The sequence below is a fragment of the Thermobia domestica genome, chromosome 1 (assembly GCF_964235325.1).
Source record: "Thermobia domestica chromosome 1, izTheDome1.hap1.1, whole genome shotgun sequence".
In the NCBI taxonomy this organism is placed as follows: domain Eukaryota; kingdom Metazoa; phylum Arthropoda; class Insecta; order Zygentoma; family Lepismatidae; genus Thermobia; species Thermobia domestica.
In genome coordinates, this window is record NC_137454.1 from 139,994,699 (window position 1) to 140,019,096 (window position 24,398).

General features: G+C 34.2%; 1 protein-coding gene across 1 annotated transcript in view; it reads left to right on the top strand.

The window, feature by feature from the left end:
• LOC145689636 (catenin alpha-3-like) overlaps positions 1 to 24,398 on the top strand; it is a 51,236-nt gene that overhangs the window by 15,215 nt on the left and 11,623 nt on the right. Inside the window, exons 5-10 of the mRNA XM_081763827.1 lie at positions 4,076 to 4,255; positions 9,285 to 9,566; positions 10,526 to 10,684; positions 12,559 to 12,736; positions 15,071 to 15,273; positions 19,589 to 19,784. Coding sequence (XP_081619953.1) covers positions 4,076 to 4,255; positions 9,285 to 9,566; positions 10,526 to 10,684; positions 12,559 to 12,736; positions 15,071 to 15,273; positions 19,589 to 19,784 — 1,198 coding nt within the window. The remainder of the gene's footprint in view (positions 1 to 4,075; positions 4,256 to 9,284; positions 9,567 to 10,525; positions 10,685 to 12,558; positions 12,737 to 15,070; positions 15,274 to 19,588; positions 19,785 to 24,398) is intronic.

The following is a 24,398-nucleotide window of genomic DNA, read 5'->3' on the forward strand; positions in this document are numbered from 1 at the left end:
TAACAGACCTTAGATCCAGTTATAAACTTATAAATGCAACTTGGTTTAAGGATAAGACAAATGCTATTTCATTGTAAATCCAATAAAAGAAAGGATTGCGAAACTGATTTCTCCATTTTTACAGCTTAAAAAACACATAAGTTGAAAGAAAAGTATTACAGTGATGATAAAAGTGGGATATTTGGGAAGTATGTATCAATTGTACCTATATTATTATTATTTGTCTAATTATAAACATTTAAGTTATTTATTTTCTATTATTTTTATATATTTATGTGATTAAACTAACTCACTGTATGGCCTATGGTACCCGAATGTTCAATGCCGCTAGCCAATTGGATCCAGTTTCTATTTTGTATACCCGTTTCGCCGTGATCTAAATATTATTCTCCCATCTGCGCTAAAGGTTTCCTAATAGTTTTTTTTTTTTTTTTTTTTTTTTCGGTCGAGTTTCAGTTAAAATTATTTCTACCTTCTTTCACTTTGGCTACATGACTTGCTCTCCTAAGCCTCCTAGATTTAATGACTCTGACAATGATAGGTAAACGATATAAATTATGCAGTTCCTCGTTATAAACTTTTGCCATTCCCACATTCTGATCTCTCTTGAGTCCGAGTATTCGCCTCAGAATTTTTATTTTCAAATACCCTGTCTGCGTTCTTTCTTCAAAGTAAGCGACCATGTTTCGCACCATATAGCACAACTGATATAATTATCGTTTTATACATTTTAAGCTTCAAAAGTAATAACAGAATTAACAAAAACATTCAACGCAAGAATACAAATTCCTTGCTTTCAGTCGACATTTAATTTGTTCGTGAATATGGTTTTGAACTGTTAAATGTCGATCCTAGATATTTTGAAAGTGTTCACTTTGTCTCAAGTATTACCTGATTGTTGTATTTTAACGTATCCGTAACTAGCAGTATTACAGTCACGGCGAATTTCCATATATTTAGTTTATTCTGAGTTTATTTCTACCCTATGGTCCAGCAGGTTTAACAAAACCTCTACCCCCTTCCCCCCCCTTTTTTTTCCTCTAGTGTCTCCATATCACCATCTCATCAGCCTAAGTCATAACCTGGCGATTACCATTCAGTTCTATCCTGATTGTTATCTTTAATTTCCCTTATAGCGTATTCCAGAACAAGCTGAATAATAATGGTAACAACGCATCTTGTTGCTTCGGACCATTTTTGTCATGGAAGCTCATGGAGAAGTATTTCTTTGCTCAGACTTGACTTGAGTTTCATTGAAACACATGTTTATTAATGTAATTAGCTTTTCTGGTATAGAAATTCGGTAAAAGTGTTATACAATGTGTCCGTTCTCACCGAATCGTAGCCTTGAAGTCAATAAAAATTGATGTGCCGGATGTAGTAGTTAACGAATGGTAAATATCTGATCGATAGTTGATTGATTTCGCCCAAGTCTGCACTAATAATATGCAATAATTTCATGTGCATATGGTGTCACTCAAGATATTTATGTGATTGTTAGACAAAAATGTTAATACTGTCTATTGAATGCACGAATTCAAGATTAGATCAAACCCTAAAGTGCTGAGGAAAATAATCACAGTGATAGAAGTGAAAAAACAAACATATGTATTTTCCTCATAACCTCAAATGATCACTTCAATTCAATTCTCATTAAATTGGTTGAATCATAAGATATTCTATAGCTACTCATTCACTAACTGTGAGAGTAATAGTCTTAATATATACTCCTTGCGGAGTATTTCTTATTAGTATTAAGCAGGGTGGATTGATTTAAATCAATCTGATTTAAATCACGATTTAAATCAAGATTTAAATCACTTGATTTTTTAAATAAAAATCGTTGATTTAGATCAAATTCCGAAATAATTTAAAGTGAAAATAAGTAAAGTCCTGTTTCTGTTCTGTTATTTCGATTATGGAAGATGATAATCATAATACAATGAGACTCAAATGTACAGTATGTACAGCATAGTATGAAAACAAGTGTCATGCAGAGGATGATTAGGGAAAATCCCGTTTTGAACGGGTAACAGGGCAATCCTGTTTTATTCTCTTCTTAACATAGGGTTTATATTGTAAATCGTTAACTATTCCAACGGGGAAATCACCATCGACATTTAAGACGAAGATTATTTGTGTGCGCGTCTATATATTTGTTCCCAGATAATAGGGCGTATTTAGAAGTGTTCTATCCCCTTTCGAAAATTTTTTGATTTTATAACTTTGGGCAAAATGTATGTATTTCGTACCTCAAGCTAGTTACAATTTCCTTAAAAATATGCTCCTGCCAAATATCAGTAACTTTTGTGGGAAAAAAAAAGTGTCACTTTGATAAGCGTTGCTGTACTTTTTCCTTAACGCTTAACCTTTTAAATTATATCATCTATTTTTAGGTGATAGGATAAAGTCTCCATTATTCGATTAAAAAGGTACCAACAAAGCTTTTTACTTCGTTTTCTCGAAGGCATTGTCGAGCATGTTATATGCTTTCACGCCTCTCTGCGTCAAGACATAGGATGTGATGACGTCATAAATTTAAAAAAGATATTTTCTGTTGTGCCTATTTTTATTATTTTTTGGCGGGCCTACATTTTGCATTCAGAAGACAAATTCTGCACACTCGTTCAGTTCACCCTTAGTATTTTTCAGATGATTTCGTATCTCTGCGTGAAAACAGGGGGGTCCAGAGAGGCAAAAATGTAAAAAAAAAGTAAATAAATAAAAAAAGTATATTTTTAATAAAAAATAGCTTTCTTCGCGATTTTCCCGCCTAAGGTGGAGACATATGAATGTACCATCTAAAAAACTGTTCTATTCTAAAGAGAATGATGTACGAACCATGATCTGAAGATAAATAGGGATGTCTCAGGAAACTGTTACCTGAGATCCTGTTTTATACGGAAATCTGGAGTATTTGGGAATATTATTTTTCGCGGGCTTACTTTTGCATCTAGAAGCTTGAAATTTTGGACACTCATTTACTGCACCACTTAGTATTTTTCAGATTTGTTTCAGATCTTTGTCTTTAAACAGAGGCGGTACAGAGGGGTATAAAGTAAAAAAAAAAAAAAAAAAAAAAAAAAAAAAAAAAAAAAAAAAAAAGGATATTTCTTAACAGAAAATCCCTTTTCTCGTGATTTTCCAGATCCAGATAACCTACATGATGGAGACATTTGAATGGTACCGTTTGAAACACTGTTTTATTCTGAAGAGAATAATGTACAAATCATGATTCTAGGATAAATAGGGATGTCTGAGGAAATTTTTATATTACATTCGGGTCATCTGGGGTATTGTGGGGATGTTCTTAGCTCATTGTTAAATATTTTTCCCACCCTTACTATTCAAGATAGAAGCTTAAAATTTTGTGCACACATTTAGTACACCCTTAGTATTTCCCACTTGACTTTGAGATCTGTGCGTTAACATAGGGGAGTCCAGAGGGGATCAAAATTTGAAAAAAAAATCAGAAAAAATCCCGACTTCTCTCAAAATTTTCCGCTTCAGGGACATTATAGGGAAAATGTGAATGTTTTCGTTTTAAAGGCTGTTCTATTCTGAAGAGAAGGAGGTATGAACCATGATCCTAGGATAAATAGGAATGATGCTTGACTGAAAGTCTATAATTTACCAAAAAAAAAAAAAAAAGCCATAATTTAAAATTGTTAAAAAACATTGTTTGGGATTGATATAGATTAACGATTGGGGATTAATTCAAAATCCAACCCCAATACTTTCACTTAAATGGCATAATTAACATTTAATACTAATTCCTAATGTTTTTTCTTCAGTTCGCGACTTGTATTATACGAGGAGAAAGATTTGATTTAAATAAAAAAATCGATTTAAATCATAAAAATCATAAAAAATGATTAAAAAAAAACATGATTTTTTTCCACCCTGGTATTAAGTATACTTAGACTTTTCTGTTTGACCTCTCACGTATGATTGTGACATTTTTTTTCTGACAGAATTTAAATTTAATTCAATCAACATAATCGTTATCTTAGCTAAACATTATGTTATAAATTTAACTTGACAGTATTTTTGACATAAAATTTCTTTCTTTCAGGATTTCGCTGAAAGTTTATCTAAATTTATAGGACTTTTGAAGCGGAGACTTAATGATTTAGCCTGTCAGAATCATAAAAACAACTTAAATCTCTGTTTGAGCCAAGTTAGGAAATGTTTGTTTCTGTTAATTGCTGCACTAAAAATGGAGATGAAGAACCAGTTTGGGCAACAAAATAAGGTAAGAATATTTCTGCTTGTGTGGCTATTAATATATGTTTCCTACTACCTGAATTAGTGCCCTTTTTTCACGTTTCCTGATTTTAAATAGAAGTATCCACGATCACTTTGCCTACATGTTCAGTGAACAGTTGGCTTACATGATGATATTTTTATGAAGTGAAATCTCGTTTTACGTTCCTCGATTATACCCCCTACGCTAAAGAACAAGGATAATTAATGAAAGTAAATGATAATAAAATAAAATGTGAAGGAACACAGAAGAATATCGAGAAAACCCAGGGACACTATGTTCACCACAAACTCACATTGTCTGAGATAGGACCAAAGTTCTCTCACATCTGAAGTGATCGCTCTATCATTGAACCACCGTGTGTCCCATTATATTTTTGTATGATATACGAAAGAAACATATTTTCCATCTTTTTAATGTGTCATTTCAATCTATAAAATTTTCAAGCTCGGTAAGATGGTAAGAAAATACTTAAGCAGAAATGTTAGGTTGAGAGTTTCTTTCAGTCTTACGAGTGCAATGCAGTACAATAATAATATACAACACATACATAACTAGCTGCTTCAATATCTTTTTAATATCCCGTGAACGCGGAAAGATATCGCTGTTGGATCAAAAAGTTACACATAAAGTGGACTCTGACAAATGCAGTGATTAGCGATGGTAATGGAGAGGTCGCTGCACATTCAGATTCCCATAACTAGAGAATACGTGTGTGAATTCGCTATCTCTGTGTAGGGATCCCTATAACGCGGCGACCAATCCGTTACATTGCATTTGTCAAAGTCGACTTTCTGTATAATCTTCTGTCCTGACAGCGATGTCTTCCTACGCTCACGAAATATTCGGCATTATATCAATGCCTTTTCCGGTTTTTGAACGTCTTTTACGGTGAAACGGTGCCGTTTTCAACCCATGTTCATTAGATATTTCTTGCTTAATTTCATGTTTACTATCATCTCCTTCAATTTGTCTGTGTATTATCGCTCTACTCGGTATATAAAATATTTGAATTTAAAGCAGTCTGTATACTAGGAAAAAGAGGCTGCACGCACAGTCAAAGAAGACTGATTTCCTTCAAATTAGATTTGCATGCACATTTCAACTGTGGAAAGAATGGGAGATCAATCTCGCCCGCACTTTCATATATATGCAAATAAAGCAGGAACAAATAACTCTCAAAACAGAGAGAAAATGGAGAAAAAATCACAACACAAAAATACATTTTGTGCACTTTCCCTGAAACGCTTCCTCAAATAGGGAGAATAAGAAGTAGAAAGCAAGAATAGAAAAATTAAAGAACTGAGAAGTGTCCAGATTGAGCCCCATGTTGGAATCTAAGGCCATGTGTTCACGGGATAGTGTTACCAGGCTGTAGGTAAATAGAGTAGGAGTGGATGAAAGTGATGAAATAATTAGCGAAACGAAAAATTTGTAGGAGTTTGGTAAAATGGATTGAAAAATGAAAATTAGTGAAGAAATTAAGAAAAAAAAACTGATGAAAAATGGGAGATCGTACATTGTGAAAAGTGTTTAGAAGAAATAATGTAAATAATACTAAATTAAATTGGAACGAAGGAATAAAGCAAAAGCATTAAAGTCACTCTTCTGTTTGATGTAAAAGCACTCTTTCTTAACGTTTTCAGTTCGAGAAACACTTCTACGAGCTTCAAATGTTCTATTTAAAGAGCTTAATGCAAGTTCTGTTAAAAACAATCCAGGCAAAGAAATCCGTGAATTTTTTCCCTTGAGCTCTTGCATCTCTACTCGAGCTTGTCCTTCGTTTTTATGTATATATGTAAAGGATGGACCGTTTATCTTGACACGCTCTGCTAATAGATACAAAATGCTGAAATATCGAGAGGGGGACATTGTTTCACATCCATTGCAATGCAACCAGATCAACCCAACTTAAACATACATTTTCTCAAGTGATACTACGTCAGGTTATTACATATTTCGAATCTTCATAACACACTTGTGCAGTATTGCAAACTAAGGATACTACAGTATCACAAAGATCGAAAAACGACGAAATTTTGGGGGTTTCTAAAACAGTAATAACGCAAGTGAGACAGTTGGGGGAATGTATATCCAAAGTATCTTAGTATCGAGTACTACGCTCATTTTCTGGCGTATTTCGAAAAAGTGCTCAGATAAGTATCACATGCAATTAAGTAGATGGATGGATATAAAGATCCTAATGCCTTTTGCAGCAATTTGATATCTTAAACCATTCCGGAAATATTAAAAAAGAAAAAAAAAGTGCAATTTTCTATATTGGTTAAAATAGTGTATTTGTAGGAACTTTTTAAAATGATTGTTGCTTTCTTTTGCATTTATATCATTCTAGCAATAGTTTCTGGCAGATGTAATTCAGAAGCGGCTCATGTACCAAGTTACACCGGTGAAAATTAAAGGTTTCTGGCTTGAAACTAAAAGAAAAAACTTTCTTAGTATACTAATTGCTGTATATAACACTTAATACATTAGATAACTTTGATTTACTTAGTATCAAGCAATAAATCTTTAATTTTTATCAGCATAACTTCCTTCACGACCCGCTTCTGATGTAATTGCAAGTAGTTCTTGGAATTACATAATTTGATAAGTGTTGCAAACTTTACTAGTATTTACCACATCAGTAGTACAATTTGAGTTATTAAATTGATGTAATAGGCATAATGAATGGAAAAAATTTCTGTGATACTTACCTAAGTTTTTTTTTTTCGAAATAAAGACTTTTTAAAAAGGTCAAATTTTTCATCCCGTGTAACTTTGTTTCTGTTCATTCGAAATCCATCATATCATGATCATAGTATTAGATATTATAGTACTTTACATATGCATTTCTCGTCCATCTCACTTGCGTTATTATTGATTTAGAGGCACCAAATTTAGATTTGTGACACTGCAGTGCCCTTAGTTTGTAACAACTGTGGTATTGCAAGTTTTCATTTGATATGTAGATTTGAAACGCGTAATAACCTGATGTAGTACCATTAATAATAATAATAAAAAAAAATAATGTTGCATTGGCAACAGTGTTAACCTAATGGTGTCATAGAATATGTCAAACAACGCCTCCTGTTGATATTTGCAGGATACACAATTTTAAAGTTTTTTGCCCATTAGTTTAAAAGTTACAAGGGCGTATCAAGATAAATGGTCCCCCTATATACAGTGCGTTTCTAAAGTCCCTGAACCCCAATTTAAGAAAATTATAAATTCTTCACATTTCAATTATTATAACATGAAAATATTTACATGCGACTACCATTTTTTCTTAGATAAGGATGAGCAAGAAAGTTTATCATTTAAGGAAGATGTTGGAAATGTTAGGCACAAGTTAACACGACGACACACATTGGAGGCCACTTTGTGCAGTGTTGTGACCGGTATGTCGCTTGCTGCTCTGGTTATATTCTCCTGCAAGTCTTGAATTGTCTTTAAATTATTTTTGTTCACTATGTTCTTAAGATAGCCCCACAAATAAATGTTTGATGGGCTTAAGTTTGGCGAGCGATGCGACCACAAGTTTTTCGACATCGTCGATCCTCGAAGAAATTTCTGAGAGCAGGGGCGGATTGAGGAAGGGGGCGATCGGGGCAATCGCCCCCCCCCCCAGAAGAGGAAGCTTTCTTATTTTATATATATAAATAAAATCCAACCCAAAGTTTGGAGCCCTTAAATGTAGCAGTATGATAACCCACCGCCCTGCCCAGAAGTCGGTCCTGGATCCGCCCCTGTGTCTGAGCATCTCCATTGGCTCATTTACTCCATCCTGTTGGAACCAACAGTAACGTTCGTCTTCCTCAGGCAAAGCTACAAATTGAGTGATGATTTCACTATACACTTCTGGATCAACAGTCATGTTGAAAAAATGGACCCTCAGTTTTTGAAATTGCGCACCGTACTCCACTTTTTGCAGAATAAAGTGGAACTCCATGTACTGCATGAGAATTTTCCATAGCCCATATCCGAGTATTCTAACTATTTACGTATCCACATAAATCGTACCAGGTCTCATCACTGAAAAATGTTTCATTCAGTTTGTTGACCACATTGTTCCGCGTGAATCTATTGAACCACTGACAATGAGGTATGCGTTTCTTAAAATCCAACGTTGCAACTCTTGAACCACTCGCACCCTGTATGCTTGGAACTTCACAACCCTATGAAAAGATAACCGTGTAACGTGGGTTTATGTCACCATGACATGGCACGTCCTCAGGTTGCTAATCGAGGAGAAAGCCTCTAGATATAGAGATTAGTTGTAAATATGTTGAATAAGCAATCGCAGACAGACAAGGGGTGGTTCTCCAATTGATGCAATCAAATCAAAATTAATTTTCAATTTTCAATTTTAAAAAATGTACAATACTTAGAACCAGTGGTGGCATCTGACCTAAAAATACAATCATAGAAGTGGCCCCGCGTAGCGTAGTCACTAACGCTCTCGCCTTTGGTGCGAGCGGTCCGGGTTCGATTCCAGGTGGGGACAATCGGTCGAAAAATGTAAAAAGCTTTTTCAGGCCAGCCATCCTGAATGAGGTTTTCCTAGGTTTTCCTCATTCACACCTAACTTATAGGTCCCAGGCCGCTTCGTTCCTTCCCTTTCCTCGGATAGTGTGCTCGCCGAGGGACATCATACCTCAAACGTGACGGGCTAAATGGCCATAGATGCCGAAAGCTCAGAAATGTAAATCCTAAATCCTACAATCATAGAAACTGAGTTATTTTCCTGAAACTGAGTCAAATAATTAAATAAAATAATACATCTTTCCTGTTAAGTTGTAAACTCTATTAATAAATGTGTATTCAAAGCAATTTTGCTAAAGACATGATTAAGAAGCAACACTTGGTTTTCCATCTATAACATTATTTTATTTTATATTTGACATTTTGAAAACAGCTCAATGCATTCGTCCTTATAATTCAAAACATTTTTTGGATCAGATACCTTTATGTACATCGTAAAAAAGTATATTTAATACTCTTGCTTTTCTCGTTGCAGGAAGTAAAGCATTATATTGTTAGTTGCATTGAATTGTGTATTATGGAAGTGAAAGTGACATTGAATGCTCCTATACCAGAAGAAAACTTTGATGTACCAGATTTTGGTCAGTTTGTGTATAAAATGGATTCAGTCCTTAACGAATTAACAACAGTTTCTGACCATCCCGATATGTTGACCACTGTACAGTCACAAACAGAAGAAATTTTATGTCAAGCTATGTCATTGGCGCATGTTGCTATTTCAACTGATTCTCAAGCAATCACTGCGAGCTGTCAAAAGGTAGTTTTTATAAGTTAATTCCTAATGACTTTAATAATCATAGAAGTAGATATTGAGAGATTATGTTTTTGAGAGATAATTGAAGTGAACGAAAAATGTGTTATACATTTGACGGAACCTGTTGTCTAGGTGAAAAAAGTTGGTTTTCTATAGGCAGGTGTTTAAGGTTTTAATATGGTACAACGGTTGGGCCTAGTTGAGGCCTTAGGAATAAGAGAGGTTGTTAATGTAATATTGAGTTTATTCTGATTTAGAATAACTGAGGATTTAATGGAAGTTGTAATAGAAATGTACAAGTCAAATCAAAATATTTGAAGTGTTAATTATAAGTTCCTTGTGATGTCTTTTGGAATATCAAGTTTTTGTATTTAGTTTTCTTGTCGTATTACATATCTCGTGATATCTGGTCACATATCTGTTCTTAATACCGATTGTGATAATTCTCGGCCAGAAATTTCTACTTCGAGAAATCCAGCAGCAATAAGCAATTTTATTATTATTCTTTAATATGCAAGTCAGATTTCTAAGAGGCGAAATCTTTAGCAATCTTGTAATCATTTTATATTGATTTAAAAGGCCTATTAAAGATAGACTAAATTTTGCTTTCCTTAATGGCAAGTTCCTTTTCCTTGGCTACATTTCGTCTGTGCAAATGCTACAACATCCTGGAGTAAATTTATAGAAGTTTATTAAACAGTACCTTGTTATATATTCTGCTAAATGTCTTCGATACTTGATTGATTATAACCAAGGAAAAGGGACGTAACGTTACTCATTAAGGTAAAAGAAAATTATTATTTCTTTTTTTATGGATAGAATGTACGTAAAATGCATACATTAACTTAGTAAAGTGTTAAAAAAGAGAGAGACCATAAAATATAAATGGCAACAGTGAACGTGGAGATTGATTGATATTTCTTTTCTACTATAAAAGTATTTATATATAATTTATATTTCAGACGTTGAGAGAGTTACAGACAATGAAGGCCATTTTTGCTTCGTCTGCAGAGGAAAAGTGTAAACTGGAAGTTCCCACATTTCAAGCTCAATTACTCTCTGATGCACTAACTCTGCTTGAGCAGAATGTAAACACAGCACTTTTGAGATTGGTTGTAGAGGTTTGTACTCTTATTATTGCTGAAGCATTTTGTGATGAATATGTTAATGAGTTAGTAACTTTTGCTTAGTGATAAGTCGCTCTTGTGGAAGTAGTGTCCTGGATTCAGAATTGGAGGTGCAACGTCGTATTGTAGATCGTTCCTCTCTAGGCAATGTCGTCTTATTTCCTTTTCATCATTGTATCAATTGTTTAAGTATTATTTTTATTTTGCATCGTCTCTATTAACTGGTAAGAAAAAATACATACGGAGTTCTAACTGAATGTATGGAATTTCTTGGCGAATGTATCTATATGTTTACATTAATTAATTATATTAATACTTTGTTGTTGCGTTTAATTCAATTTTTCTATGACGTATGCAATAGAATTGATTGATTAATATTTAATATATCGTTAGCTTTTAATATTTAATGTAAACTTTTAGAGCATTTGTGTATTGAATCCACTCTTATGTAGAAGCATTCATATGTGTGCATCTGTGCCTTTTGCACTCGCAATACGTTTTCGTATATTAAATTCTTATTGTGGCGGCTAAATTCGAAGTGAAAATTTGTAGAAATATAATTTGTTTGCTGTATGAATGTGAAACTTGATTGATAACTTGCAGAACAGAGGTTGATGCTTTTCGAGAAAGTTTTAAGGTAAATATTGAAAGGAGAACTAGTAAATACGACGCGGAACTTCACGATGTGTTCTTGTTACCAAGTGTCGTAAGGTCGGGTTATCTAAGATTGGCGAGATACGTTGCTTTCATGGAAAATATGCAGATATGTAGGATTGTAGTTGGGAAGCAGGTAGGAAAGAGGTCTTTGGATAGATTAACAAGAAAGTCGGAGAATTGTACAATATTATTAGAATTCCCCGTTTTAGCATATGACGGAAAAAATGTCCAAAGATTAGATATATATACCAATCGATACATCCAGTCGGTGGAGAAAGTGTAAAAGGTTTTTCAGGACAGCCATCCTGAGCGAGGTTTTCCTGGGCTTTTCCTCATTCACAACAGGCAAATGCCAGGATGGTACTTCACATAATGGTCCCAGGTCGGTTCTTTCCTTCCCCGGGTAATGTGATTACTGAGAGACATCATTCCTGACGGGCCAACATAGCCATTGATGCCGAAAGTCCAAAAATCTAATTCCTAATCCTAATTCTAACCAATTGATATATCTCATTGAACTGAACAAAATGATATGAATGAGTCCAAATCTTCGTATGTATTTTCTTAATCACGCCATCTACTAAGTTAAGACTGGTCCTAAAATATACATTTATCAAGCTTTTCATTGTGACACGAACACAATTATTGTATATAGTTTGGTTAATGATATGTAGTCTATAATTATTATTATTTCTAAAACTTTTTATTGTTTAATATTATACTAAAATGAGATATACATTAATTAATAGATAACATCAAATTGAGCAAAGCGACATACTTGTGAGTAAATTCTTATGTTTAGTTATCGAGAAAAATTAATATTTGGGCTATAAAAAGTATGTCGTTGGTTGCAAATAATAATTGATAAATGTTATTCTGCTGGTACAGATTGTTTACTTATTTATGTACTGTAAATGTACAAAAATGCGCTATTACTATTTATAAAACAGGATATTGAGAGAAGATCGACTTTTATGATTGGAGGGACTTGGTACCAGATAGAACTCGATGACAAGCTTTTGTTTTTGATACCGTAGTCATAGTTTAACGAGTGGAAAATCTATCTGATCCTGATCGAACTGGTAACCAACAGTTTTTAATAATTCCGTCGTTTTGCTAGACAATTCCTCAACCAAAGACGTTGGAAACATTTCTTTTATATTTGTCGTTGCAATAATTCAGTAAAAATTACGTTTCTCTAATTTTTTTAGGTATTTTCTGATCCATCTGCGCCTTTGAGGAAACTGATACTTGTGTGCTCCAGTGACCGGGATAATGGCACAAGATGCAAAGAAGATTTGAAGGAAAGGATTGCTGCTTTTGACTTACAAATGGATCGAATTATGCAAATTGGTGTTTTTGCTATTGCATGTACAAGTGATGAGCAAAGTAAGTAATTTTATTCAATTATCTATTTTTTTTCTTTTCTTTATTGTTTCTGATTAGGTTAAGCATCAAACATGCGTCTCATCCAGTCATCTGTCTGGTTCATAAGACACTCTATGTAAGCTAATATATGCAAATATATATGAAACAACAAGAATAACAAACAAAGAAGAAAAAAGGTTTATATTTCAAACTGTTATTATTTTATTTTGTGGTAGTCACTTATTTTTTAATGGGCTATATAACTGATTGTATTTCTTGCAATTTTTTCTTTCTGTATTTCTTGTAACTGCTTTTTCTTTTCCATATTTGTATGCCTTATTTAAGATATTTAAGTTAATTGTTTTTAAATCCAGTTTGTTTTATTCTACTTCTTTCTTTTCTCAAACGCAGAAGATGAGTATCTGTCAAAATTTTGATTCTTTAAATTGTAGTAAAATTACCTATAATTGCGCAGAAAACTCGGGTTCAGTTCCCAGTAGGAGCTCATGTTCTAATCCTGCGTTAAGCTATAGCTTCATGTCTTATACAGCCTCGATGCAGTAAACGACGTTAACTTAAAAGCAAGCAACTCACTAACCTGGAATCTGGATTTAAACTTTCTTTGTTTGCTTATTAATACAAGCTTATTAAACAGCTTCATTACTGTTATAACTTGTGGTAGACAAACACTGTATTCGTGGGTTTACTTGGGGTTCTTCTGTTTCCTCCTACTTTATTCATTTCACTATTGCATTCATTTCTCATCGTCACCATCTCCTTTAGCCTAGCCGGCATAACCGTGGGACGTAAAACTGAAATATATCATTTTATTTCATACTGTTATGACTCAAAAGATACATACATTGCACTTTTCTACACCGTTATGGATTTATTGAATATTTGTTCCTCTCTACACTTTTAAGAATTTAATTGTTCTTTTCTGTATTATTACAGATTTATTAAATTTTACCCTTTTCTACACCGTTACGGATTTATTGAACCATGTTCAAATGTCAAATTTTTGCGACAATTCTTCATCAGGTAATTTCAAAAGAACATTAATAAGATGCAAGTTATCAAAAAGTCTTCATTGTTCATAGAAAGACAAACATGCAAGATGTTTTTCACTCAAAGAAAGGAATGAAAATCAAACTCTGACATGGATTTTCTGGGAAAAAAATTTGAGAACATCGTTGACATAGTTACTGTCATCACCAACTACAAAAGAAACATAATAGCTTGAGTTTTACACTGCGGGAGACCTGCACTGGGAACCTCAAGATAATTTGTGATTATAAGTTATATAATATTTTAGTATTCACAATTATTACCTGTATAACTAGTTCCCGTTCATCACATTCACACTAAGCCCATTTTCTTAACTGTCTTGGCAACGCTGGCAGTAAAACAGCAGGAAATTCGACGATTGATGATTGTTTAATAATCGTAATAGTGTAGATAAGAACAAGATGAGTACCTTTTGAGTTTATTTCTTGGCTTCTGTCTGTTGAGCCTGGCGAGCTGGCGAGTGTCGTGAAATTGAAATCGTTCAGTTTTACGTCCAATGATTATGCCGTATAGACTTAAAGGAGACTGTGATAATGGGGATAAAGAAATTGGGAGAAAATTGACAATTCCGAGAAAACGCACGCACACGGTTTTTATCCAACAGAAAGCCCACTTGGCGAGTGTCTTAATGTATTTTAATTTTTTTTTCTTAATATTATTTCGGCTGCAGTAATATATTTGAAATTAAGCACACCCTGCAAAAGAATCTTTAAACACAGTTGAAAAGTAGGAAAGGAGTGGCACTTATACTCCATTTCAATTGAAAAATGACATTTTGTGCTTTTTTGGATTTAAAAAGAAATAAAAACTTAGTTTTGTAAATTTAAGTAAGGTAAAGTAGCATTGAATTTTGTCTTAAATATGGTTGTAGGCATAGGTCAAGGCAGAGACTTCCAACTTTCCAATCACAACAAAAAGTGTATGACTTTCATCACTTTTTTAAAAACAAACAATTTTTACATACTTGCAAGGAACGTAATACCATTGTTTCAAAAGTGTTAAAAATCATATACTTTTGTTGTGTGTTTTTTTTAAAACTGTGTTTTCACGTTTATTTTACAGGGCGTAACGTCAAAATAATTAATTTAACATTGTCATGTAAACTGATGTGAAGTGACCAGGTATCCAGTGAAACAGACAGATGTGGTAGTGATCAAGATCACAGCGCTGATCGAAATGATACATTAAGGATTATAATCTCTGAGGTACAAAGATAGCTTTAATGTACTTATTGTTTTTCTTTCAAAATAGAAGTTTAATATATTATGTTTTACTTATTTCTGGCAGGAGTTCTAGGAATAAAATGCTGCCTTGCTAGTTTAGAATCTCTGGAACCTGAACTTGTGCCTGCTCTAGTAGCATATTATTTGGATCCGACGAATAGAGGTCGGAAAGCACATTTTCGGTTTCTTTATCGTTACTGGTGTAAGGAAATTAAAGAGTTGCAGTGGCATCTGGACCAAATCATCGATCCAGCTGCTTTTGCGCAGGTAAGTATTTATTTTACCGTATTTAGAATAACGATATCACATGGTTCTAACCTTTGTGACACATTCAGTGGTACAGTACTCAACTAACATAATTGCCCTTATAGTATGTAATATGGATTCCGTCGTAACATGAAGAAAGAAAGAAAGAAAAAACGTTAGTTACCTTTAAAAGTTAGTGTCAAATGTGAAGACATTTGGGAACACTTCTAAATAGATTGATGAAGTGATATTCAGATTTTTCTGGAAAAAAGAAAAATATATAAATACACTACATTTATACAAATATTCGGTATGTAATATTTTTGTTAGTTATTTTTTAATTACTTTTTTTTAAATTTAAAATATGTAGGTACTTTTGTTACAAAAAATATTCATGTATATCAATATTGGAATTGTATCAGTACAAAAATTATTAACATAACTTTTATCAATGAAAATTAACTAAATTTTCCCTTCTTCACAAACTATAAGGCCAAATGAATGATGCAATTAACTTACATCCTGACATCTTTCTAACAATGGGAATGTTTATCGTTTTACATTTCCTTAGGTCATACAAGTAACAAAATGAAACAAAGATATCATTCAACTAATTCCACTCTTAAAATATATAATGTATCTCAGTCGTCTTTAAGATATCGCATCATATGTCACAGTAATGCGCTGAGAGTTACTTGATTTTATAGGGACACAAATGAGTTAAAAAAAAAAAAAATAAAATAAAATAAAAAGACATGACTATAAATGTGGGATAGCACCGATGCTTGGCATCTGGGTACGTGGTTCGAATATAAGAAACAAACACATAATCAAGACTAAAGGATTCATCATACACGAAAATCACCGCTTCACTACTTACTTGTTTATTACAATTACAATTAAACACAAGAACTTTTACAAGGAAATAATGCTGAAAATTAAGAGCGGGCAATGAAATGCGTTTTCGATGTACTGTTGAATTTCAGCCCTCATCATCTAGTTAATCACACTTGCTTTTTAAAATACTATTATTAGTTCATAGTATAAACACTTATAGAAATATGTATTAACACATTTATAATAAAAAATGCAACATTACATATTAATTAAATTCTTTTCCGTCACAAGTAGTCAGCTTCTTGTACCACACCTGATTTTTTAGGGACGCCTGTTCAGTCAGAAAAGCATAAGTCTAGACCAATTAGAGTTTGAGATTAATGTCATGTGACACAATTATCTAATAACGACCTAGAATACTAAGTTAGTTCACACAAGCAGTTCCTTAACGCACAAAATCCGAGTTTCTGCGTAATTCTGCTTATAACGTTCGCTGAAACACCTTGGCTTGTTGCCAAGTGGAATAGAACATATCAACCAGCTTCCCTTCCAGGGTACCTTAAAAATAACTATCACAAACCTTGTAAACAAAAGCGCATGTATAAATAAGACTTCTGTCGGGTTTTCACGTGGTGATAGTGCACTCACTCACTACATCTTTCTTTTCGAGCTAAAAGAGAAAAATATAAGTGAGTGTTTTGTGTTGTAGTCTGCTGGTTGTGGTTGCTACAGTTAAACAGAGATGTCAGTACGAGGAGGTTAAACATGGGAACCGCTAAACAGCATTATCTGATCTTGTATGCTTTATGACTTTAAACTGGTCACAAACTCTAGTAAAATAGGAAGAAAAATGTTGCAAACATGCAATAAAGAAATGAGTGGATAGTACAACGGTGCTTTAACAGATTTAAGAACGGTGATGAATCCCTGCGGGACGCATCAGTGCGGGACTTAAACCATAGACAACGACATACTCAAGGCGGCTGTTGAGGCTAATAATGGTCAAATATGTAAGTCATTGGAAGAATCATTTAATTACATTGCAGAAACCATTTGGCAACGCTTCTATCAGCATGGGAACTGGTATTAAGTTTCTCACACTGTAGATTCCATTGTGAGACCCATATGAGTTGAGTTTAGAAAGCGGCATGAGCAAATTCCTTTTGTTTTCGTGTTGGCTCGACAGGGGAAGGATTTATTTCTAGACAAAATGCTAACGTGAGGAGGTTTTTTTTTTTTTTTTTTTTTTTTTTTTTTTTTTTTTTTTAACGCATTGCGCTGTAATTATTGGTTGACATCAATTAACTCAATATTAAGGTCACTCGTGACACCATTCTCTGGCCGTATCCAAAAGTGCGAAGTGCACACTTCAAGAATGCACGCTAGAATTCTACAAATGGAGTGCACACTTCATCAAATTAACTTTTGATCCTCACTTCGTTACAGCGCCTCATCGTGGTGGAACATGGAACATTGATAACAAAAGAAGGGAGAATTTTGCGTGCTAGAAAAAAATAAACTTTTTTTTTTTTTTTTTTTTTTTTAAATGAATGGCTTTCCAGTTATATTAAAGATAAATATATCATACAGATTGACAATATAGGGCACCTTAAAATGACTTAAGAGTTTCTTGTATGAATGCCAACAGCTTCAGCTTTCCGTACCTGCAAATATTTGTCATTTCGGATCTCTCACGCTCAGACTAACAAGAGCGGGGCGGAAAGGCAATAACTATATACGTATTGTGTTATGTGCACAATAAACTCGTAACAGCATAAAACCCACTAAACTATTGGCGATGTTCTATTTCATTAGGCATGCTTGCGCGAGGGAATATTTATTAATCCATCGGGAGGAGAGTAGTACTGGTGGTTAGGGCGCTGACGACACTGTTGCGAAGTAACTTAGGAAATTCATTGTAAGTGAAAACAGGCAACTTGCAAGAGTTAGGACACAAAGGTACTGAGAGGAGCGCTATTTACAATAATGCGGAGCAAAACTACTTTGGGAGAGAGTTCATATTGTATATAATTGCTTCCCGTAAGGCAATTACACAACATTTACAGTATAGTTGTGGTAGTACTATCGTATTGCTTCAGTTACAGGCTTACTGATTGGACTATTGCTATCATATAGCGCTAATAATTAAGTTCCTTAGATGTTACTACTCCTTTGTGAATCTATAGATTTTACCCGTAAATCTTCGAAATAGTGTCTCCATGTTCTTAATCTGCAGTTACGAAATAAATCTCCTTGTCCAAGTATAACCATAAAAAAAGCTCCTAATATAATAAGAATTTTATGAAAATTAAGAGACTGCTTTATGTAAAATACAGTATGTATATTATGTAATGGTTCTCATTGTTCAACTTCACAGAAAAAAATACTTGTTCATAATCGTTTCATAGTGGGCACAGTAATGGGATGATATGAATTAAGAGGAATTTGTGAAACTTTTGATAAATATGTAGAAAGAAATTTTTGACCTGTATTTCACTTTTGGCCAGCTATCAAAATTGCAAAATGTATGGTAATTGGCATATTACGGCCCCTTACACAGACCAAGTGCTAGGAAATATGGTAGCTTTGAAAGGAATTTGTTTGTTTAAAATCAAAACTGGAAAATTAGGCCTATCTACCTACGAATTAACATTTGCAGTTGTAGCTGTTGCCATAGAGTAAATGAATAATCTAGGTATTCATTTATCACAATTAAGCTTCATAAACCATGTAATATTACAAGCACAAATGTCTTTATAGCATTATTAAAGAAATATTTGGTTGCTTTCCCTACACTATTTTAAATTCTATTGCTTACTCAGAGAACGTAACATAAATACCTTTGTTATTTGTGTAACAGTTTTATTTTCACTTATAAAATCATTAATTTATGTATTTATCAAGTAAATTATAAGATCACCTCAAAAAATATTAAAAATATGCTTTTTAAAATTTTATTAAGTCATTTCGACAATATCATTGTTCCTATTACGAGGAACCGCCATGTTAAGCACACAAGTGTACTAATTTAGTGTACATCCTTGCACACAACGCATTATGCACTCGCAGACGTGAATTTGGACCTTTTGACGCACACTAGGTGACGTCAGTTCCGGAAATAAGCTTACTTCGAATGCGCACTTTCAGACACGGCCTCTGACTTGGTTGGGAAACTAATGCATTCCCCATACTCTCGGCATATTGAAACATCAGATTACTATGGACAACTACCTGAGTGCTGGCTCTTGCTGGAACGACGATTTCGAATCCTCAAAGAGGTGAGGAGGCTCTTTGGTTCACGTTCTTTTGAGTCCTGTCACAGTGGGATCCATATTGGAAAGTGAGGCTTGTGCGTTCGAGAAAAGCGTGCGAGGTGATTTATTTTTTATATATACATGTATGTTATTATGTATGTAAAAAAAAATGTATGTTTACTGCAAATGTATCTTCCGTAATATTCTGTAATATAACATCTGTTGTCTTATATCTTAATTTGTAGGTTACACATGATGAAGTGTACAGATTGGTAGCAACATTAAAAGCTACTTTTCATAATCAGACGGATGAATCTATTAAAATATTTGTGAACAATGTTATAAAGCGAGCTGAAAGACTAATATTACTTGTTGAATGCTGCAGGGATCACATGGAGGATGAGTCTTCTCTTTCGGCCTTGATCGATGATGTAAAATTTGGTATGTCACTATTAAAATTAGACCAAGTAAACTAATTTACTGAGAAATGGTAAAAAATACCTATTTGTTTTAATGCCTAATTTTGTAAGTAAAGTTTTGATGAAACTCGGAATAAAAATACTAGGCCGACGATCAAACCAAGATCTCCGGCTTACCGTGCTGGTGTGTTAACTTATATTAACGTGAAGATTCAGTTCTAACGAAAAGTGTTAGAAACAGGATAAGATTACGTTAGTAAGACTTGTAACCAAAACATAAACTTGGTTCAGTTATCAATATATACGGTATTAAACATTTAACTCAAGTAAGTTGGTGACATGAATTTTGAGTCATTTTTTGTTATGATTTTGAGTCATAATAAATTGAATTTATTGAAGTATTTTTGTTTTTCTTTAAAATCGTTATGTTGAATGTACCTGTACTTTGTTTTTGAAATATTGATTATCTGAAAAATCATACTTTAATACAAAACAGCAAAGACTTTACTATAGTTGTTAACCATTCATTAATGTATATGCATGTCACTGAGAAACTTGATATTTGCAATAAGAGCCTCACCCAATAAGGGAGTCATTGTGCATTTGTTTTCGTACAATGGAACATCTGAAGCTTGGAATTCTTCAAAAAACTAAGGAACTTATAGATAACGTCTTAGTTGATCATTATGGTAAATTATGATTTTGAGACATTTCGATTTATCTTATGTTTATATCAACATACATGCTATTTTAATGTCTTTGATATTTAATTTGCCTTCTTTCTTCTATATATGATGTATTGAGGGTCATTCCATATAAAATCAATCAGGCCCAAAACCTCATGGTGTCAGATTTCGATGAAACTTGGTGTACACTCATGTCCAAAATGATTGTCGGATATCTATAACTGTCTTCTTGTAAGAATATGATTTGATAATGATTTTGCAGGATACTTTTAATACTGATACTGTGTTATAATCGGGAAATGTATATTTGTGATAAATTTCATAGGAAAAGAATTATAAATACGAAAATTAGAGTGAGTAAAACAAAATATTGCTAAATGGACAAGGAAGTTTTATTTTCGTTTTATTGTTCTTATTTACTGCACTTTTGACATGACATTTGCCACATACATGTCTTTGCCGAATATACACATACTAACATTATAAGAAATACCGGGAGAATTCGTTATCAAATTATATTCCTACAACAACATATTTATAGACATGCGACAATAATTTTGGACATGAGTGTACATGTAAGCCCCTATGAGAGATGATCATGCACCAAATTGTAGCCCTGTACCCCTTGTAGTTTCAGAGTACAGGGTAGTAAAAAAAGGACAAGTTTGTTGTTTTTTATAGAATCTTGTTAGCTTCAATTGGTCATATCTCCCGTAAATATTGAGCTAGAGAGAAAAATAATATACAATTTTGAAGAGGAAAGAATAGGCTACAAAATATATCAGGAACATTTATTTGAAAATCAAATTGGATCAGTGATTTCTCAGAAAGTTCTTATTTGATTTCCTTGAAATTTGGTCCAAGGTAGCCCCATATATTCGCTATAAGTGTGTCAAATGTCAACTTGAGCCAAGAATGGGCCTGGAGTCTACAATGATTTTCGTGTGACTATGTCGGGAGAGATACCTGGGGTGCCAATGTGGCAACTTGCCAATTGTTGAAGTCAGGTGTAAGAAATATTTAGCTATTACTGACCTGCTGGAAGTGATCAATTGTCAGTGGTGCCTGTGTTGAAGCAGTCGATTGGCTTCTTCCATCTCTTTGTTGCTGAGCGTGTAGGTACGGCCAGTTGCAGTTATGGGATCAACAAGAGAGATGATGTCACAAGTAGGCAGTGAGAGCACATCTGGTATATCTGGATATACAAAGGTAGGTGCTGGTCCATGAGGTCTCAGAAAACACAACTTTACTGTTTCATGTGTCTCGTCGACTTGCAGAACACAAGCAAGCCACCATAGGTGCAAGTAACAAAGCCCCTGATTCTATCAATGGTAATGTCAGCTTGTAAAGCATCTTCTGCAATTACTAACTCTTCCTAAAAGTCTGGTTAAAAGAATATTACCTCATTGCGACCTTTCTTTGAGACACAGGAACCAAAGAGTGAAATTTATGGGTTCCAGGAATCTGTCGAGCTGCGTCCTTTAGGAAGGTGGCTTCCTCTTCATGTTTCCGAATGTTTTAGATTATTCTAGAACCTTCTAGAATGTTCCAAATGATTCGTGAACCTTCCAGAATGTTCACATATTTAGGTAAATGCAATGTACTGCGATTGATAATGGAATGTTCCAAAGATCCCCACAGGATTACTGAATTACAGATTGCTAGATCATTTACACCTTATTTCACCAGTACTGACAAATTGGCAAGTTGCCATATTGGCACCCTAGGTGTGTCTTCCGACATGGTCACACGAAAATCATTGTAAACTCCAGGCCCAATCTTAGCTCAAGTTGACATTTGGCACACTTATGTCGGACATATGGGGCTACCTTGGTACCCAATTTCAAGGAAATCAAATGGACACTTGTTGAGATATGACTGATTTCCCAAAAACGATAAATAATTTTCAAATAAATGTTCCTGACATATCTCGTAGCCTATTCTTTCCTCTTCAAAATGGTGTATTATTTTTCTCTCATTGCGACCTTACAGGAAATATGACAAATTAAAGCTAACAAGGTTCTACAAAAAACATCAAATTTGTCTATTTTTTTTTTACTAACCTGTACTCTGAAACTACAGAGGGTACAGGGTTAAAATTTGGTGCCTGATCATCTCTTATAGGGGCCTATATGTACATCAAGTTTCATCAAATTCTGAGACGACGAGTTTTTTTTTCTGAAAATGTGGTTGATTTGACATGGAATGGCTCTTGTTGTATATTGCTGTTGAGTATATATGTGTAATATATATGTATGTTATACCTAGGTATACCATAACTGGAGTTGTTGGTTCCCTATCAGTTCATCAATAACCGTTTCTGTTGCTTGCAATGACTTATTTCTTATAAATTTTTGCTTTTATCAATCACTACTATTTTCTTTTAGTTGAAAATACTAGTTAGAAGAAAATACTTCTAGATAAAATACTAGTTATCAGACTACTGCCTGATAAATTATTGTAATTATTTTGTAGAGTTGCTGTTGTTGAGTTTATGTGATATTATTGGTTGAAAGGAGTTTTGGGGAGAGGAAACATGAGTTGCCGTCTCACTTTCTTTCCTGCCAACGTACTCTCTAGCATGTTCCTCATGATACAGTTCCTTCTGAACCAATGTCTCAACTAGTTTCTCTTCCTGTTTTTAATTACATCTAAAAATGTTATTTCCTCCCCCACCACTTCCAGCATCCTCTCATTCGTTTCCACTTGACTCAGCTAATTGTCTGTTCTCCGCACCCAGATTTAGAAAGCTTCCAGTCTTTTTTTAAATCGCTTTTTCGTATTGTCCATGTTTCTGGTTCATATAGTACAATACCCCACACAAAATATTTTATGACTTTTTTCTCAATTCTTTACGAGGTGTGATTGGAAAGTTTTAAGAGTGGGCTTGTAATTTAAAAATGGCAGTACTTATAGGCTATTGTGATGGATCTCCTTCAAAGTAGTCCCCTGCTGAATGAACACACCAATTCCAACGGTGTTTCCACTTCTGGAAGCATTCCTGAACATTATTTTCCGTGATGGTGTGAAGTACTCCCTCCGTATTTGCTTGAATGTCTTCAACTGTCAAATCTCTTCCTTTTCAATGACAATTTTAATTTAGGAAAGAGGTAGAAGTCGGCAGGGGCCAAATCTGGGGAATACGGGGATTGCGGAAGCACAGGAATGTTGGATTGGCCAAAAATTCCTGGATCGAGAACGCACAATGCGCTGGTGCATTGTCGTGGTGGAGAATTCAATTCTTTTCTTTCCAAAGGGCAGGCCTTTTCCGCCACACATTTTCGCGCAGACGTTGAAAGTCAGTTTTGTAGTATTCCTGGTTGACTGTCTGCCCCCTAGGGGCAAATTTAAGATGCACGATACCCTTAGAATCGAAAAAAAAAAATACCAACATTATCTTCACATTCGACCGACTTTGTCGCGCTTTCTTTGGTCTTGGTGAATCTGGGCTCTTCCACTGAGAATATTGGGCCTTTGTTCTTGGGTCATACTCATAAACCTATGATTCATCACCTGTTACTACCCTATTCAAGAAATCTGAGTCCATTTCGGCTCGATTAAACAGTTCTTGGGACACTTCAAGTCTGTGTTGTTTCTGTTCGTGTGACAACACTTTTGGAATGAATTTTGCGGACACTCGACGCATGTTGAAATCATCAGTTAAAATTGACTGAACCGCATAGAAACTTAAATTCAGGTCTTCAGCCATCTCCCTAATTGTAAGTCTACGGTTCGAGCGCACTAAATCGCCAACTTTTGCAATGTTTTCGTTAGTTTTTGATGTTGAAGGCCGGCCAGACCGGGGGTCATGCTCTACTGACTCGCGGCCATCTTTGAATCTATGAAACCAGATAAACACGTTTGACCGGCTCAGACATGTCTCCAAAAGTTGTTTTTAAGAGTTCGTAAGTCTCCGAAACAGATTTCCCGGTTTTAAAACAAAATTTCAC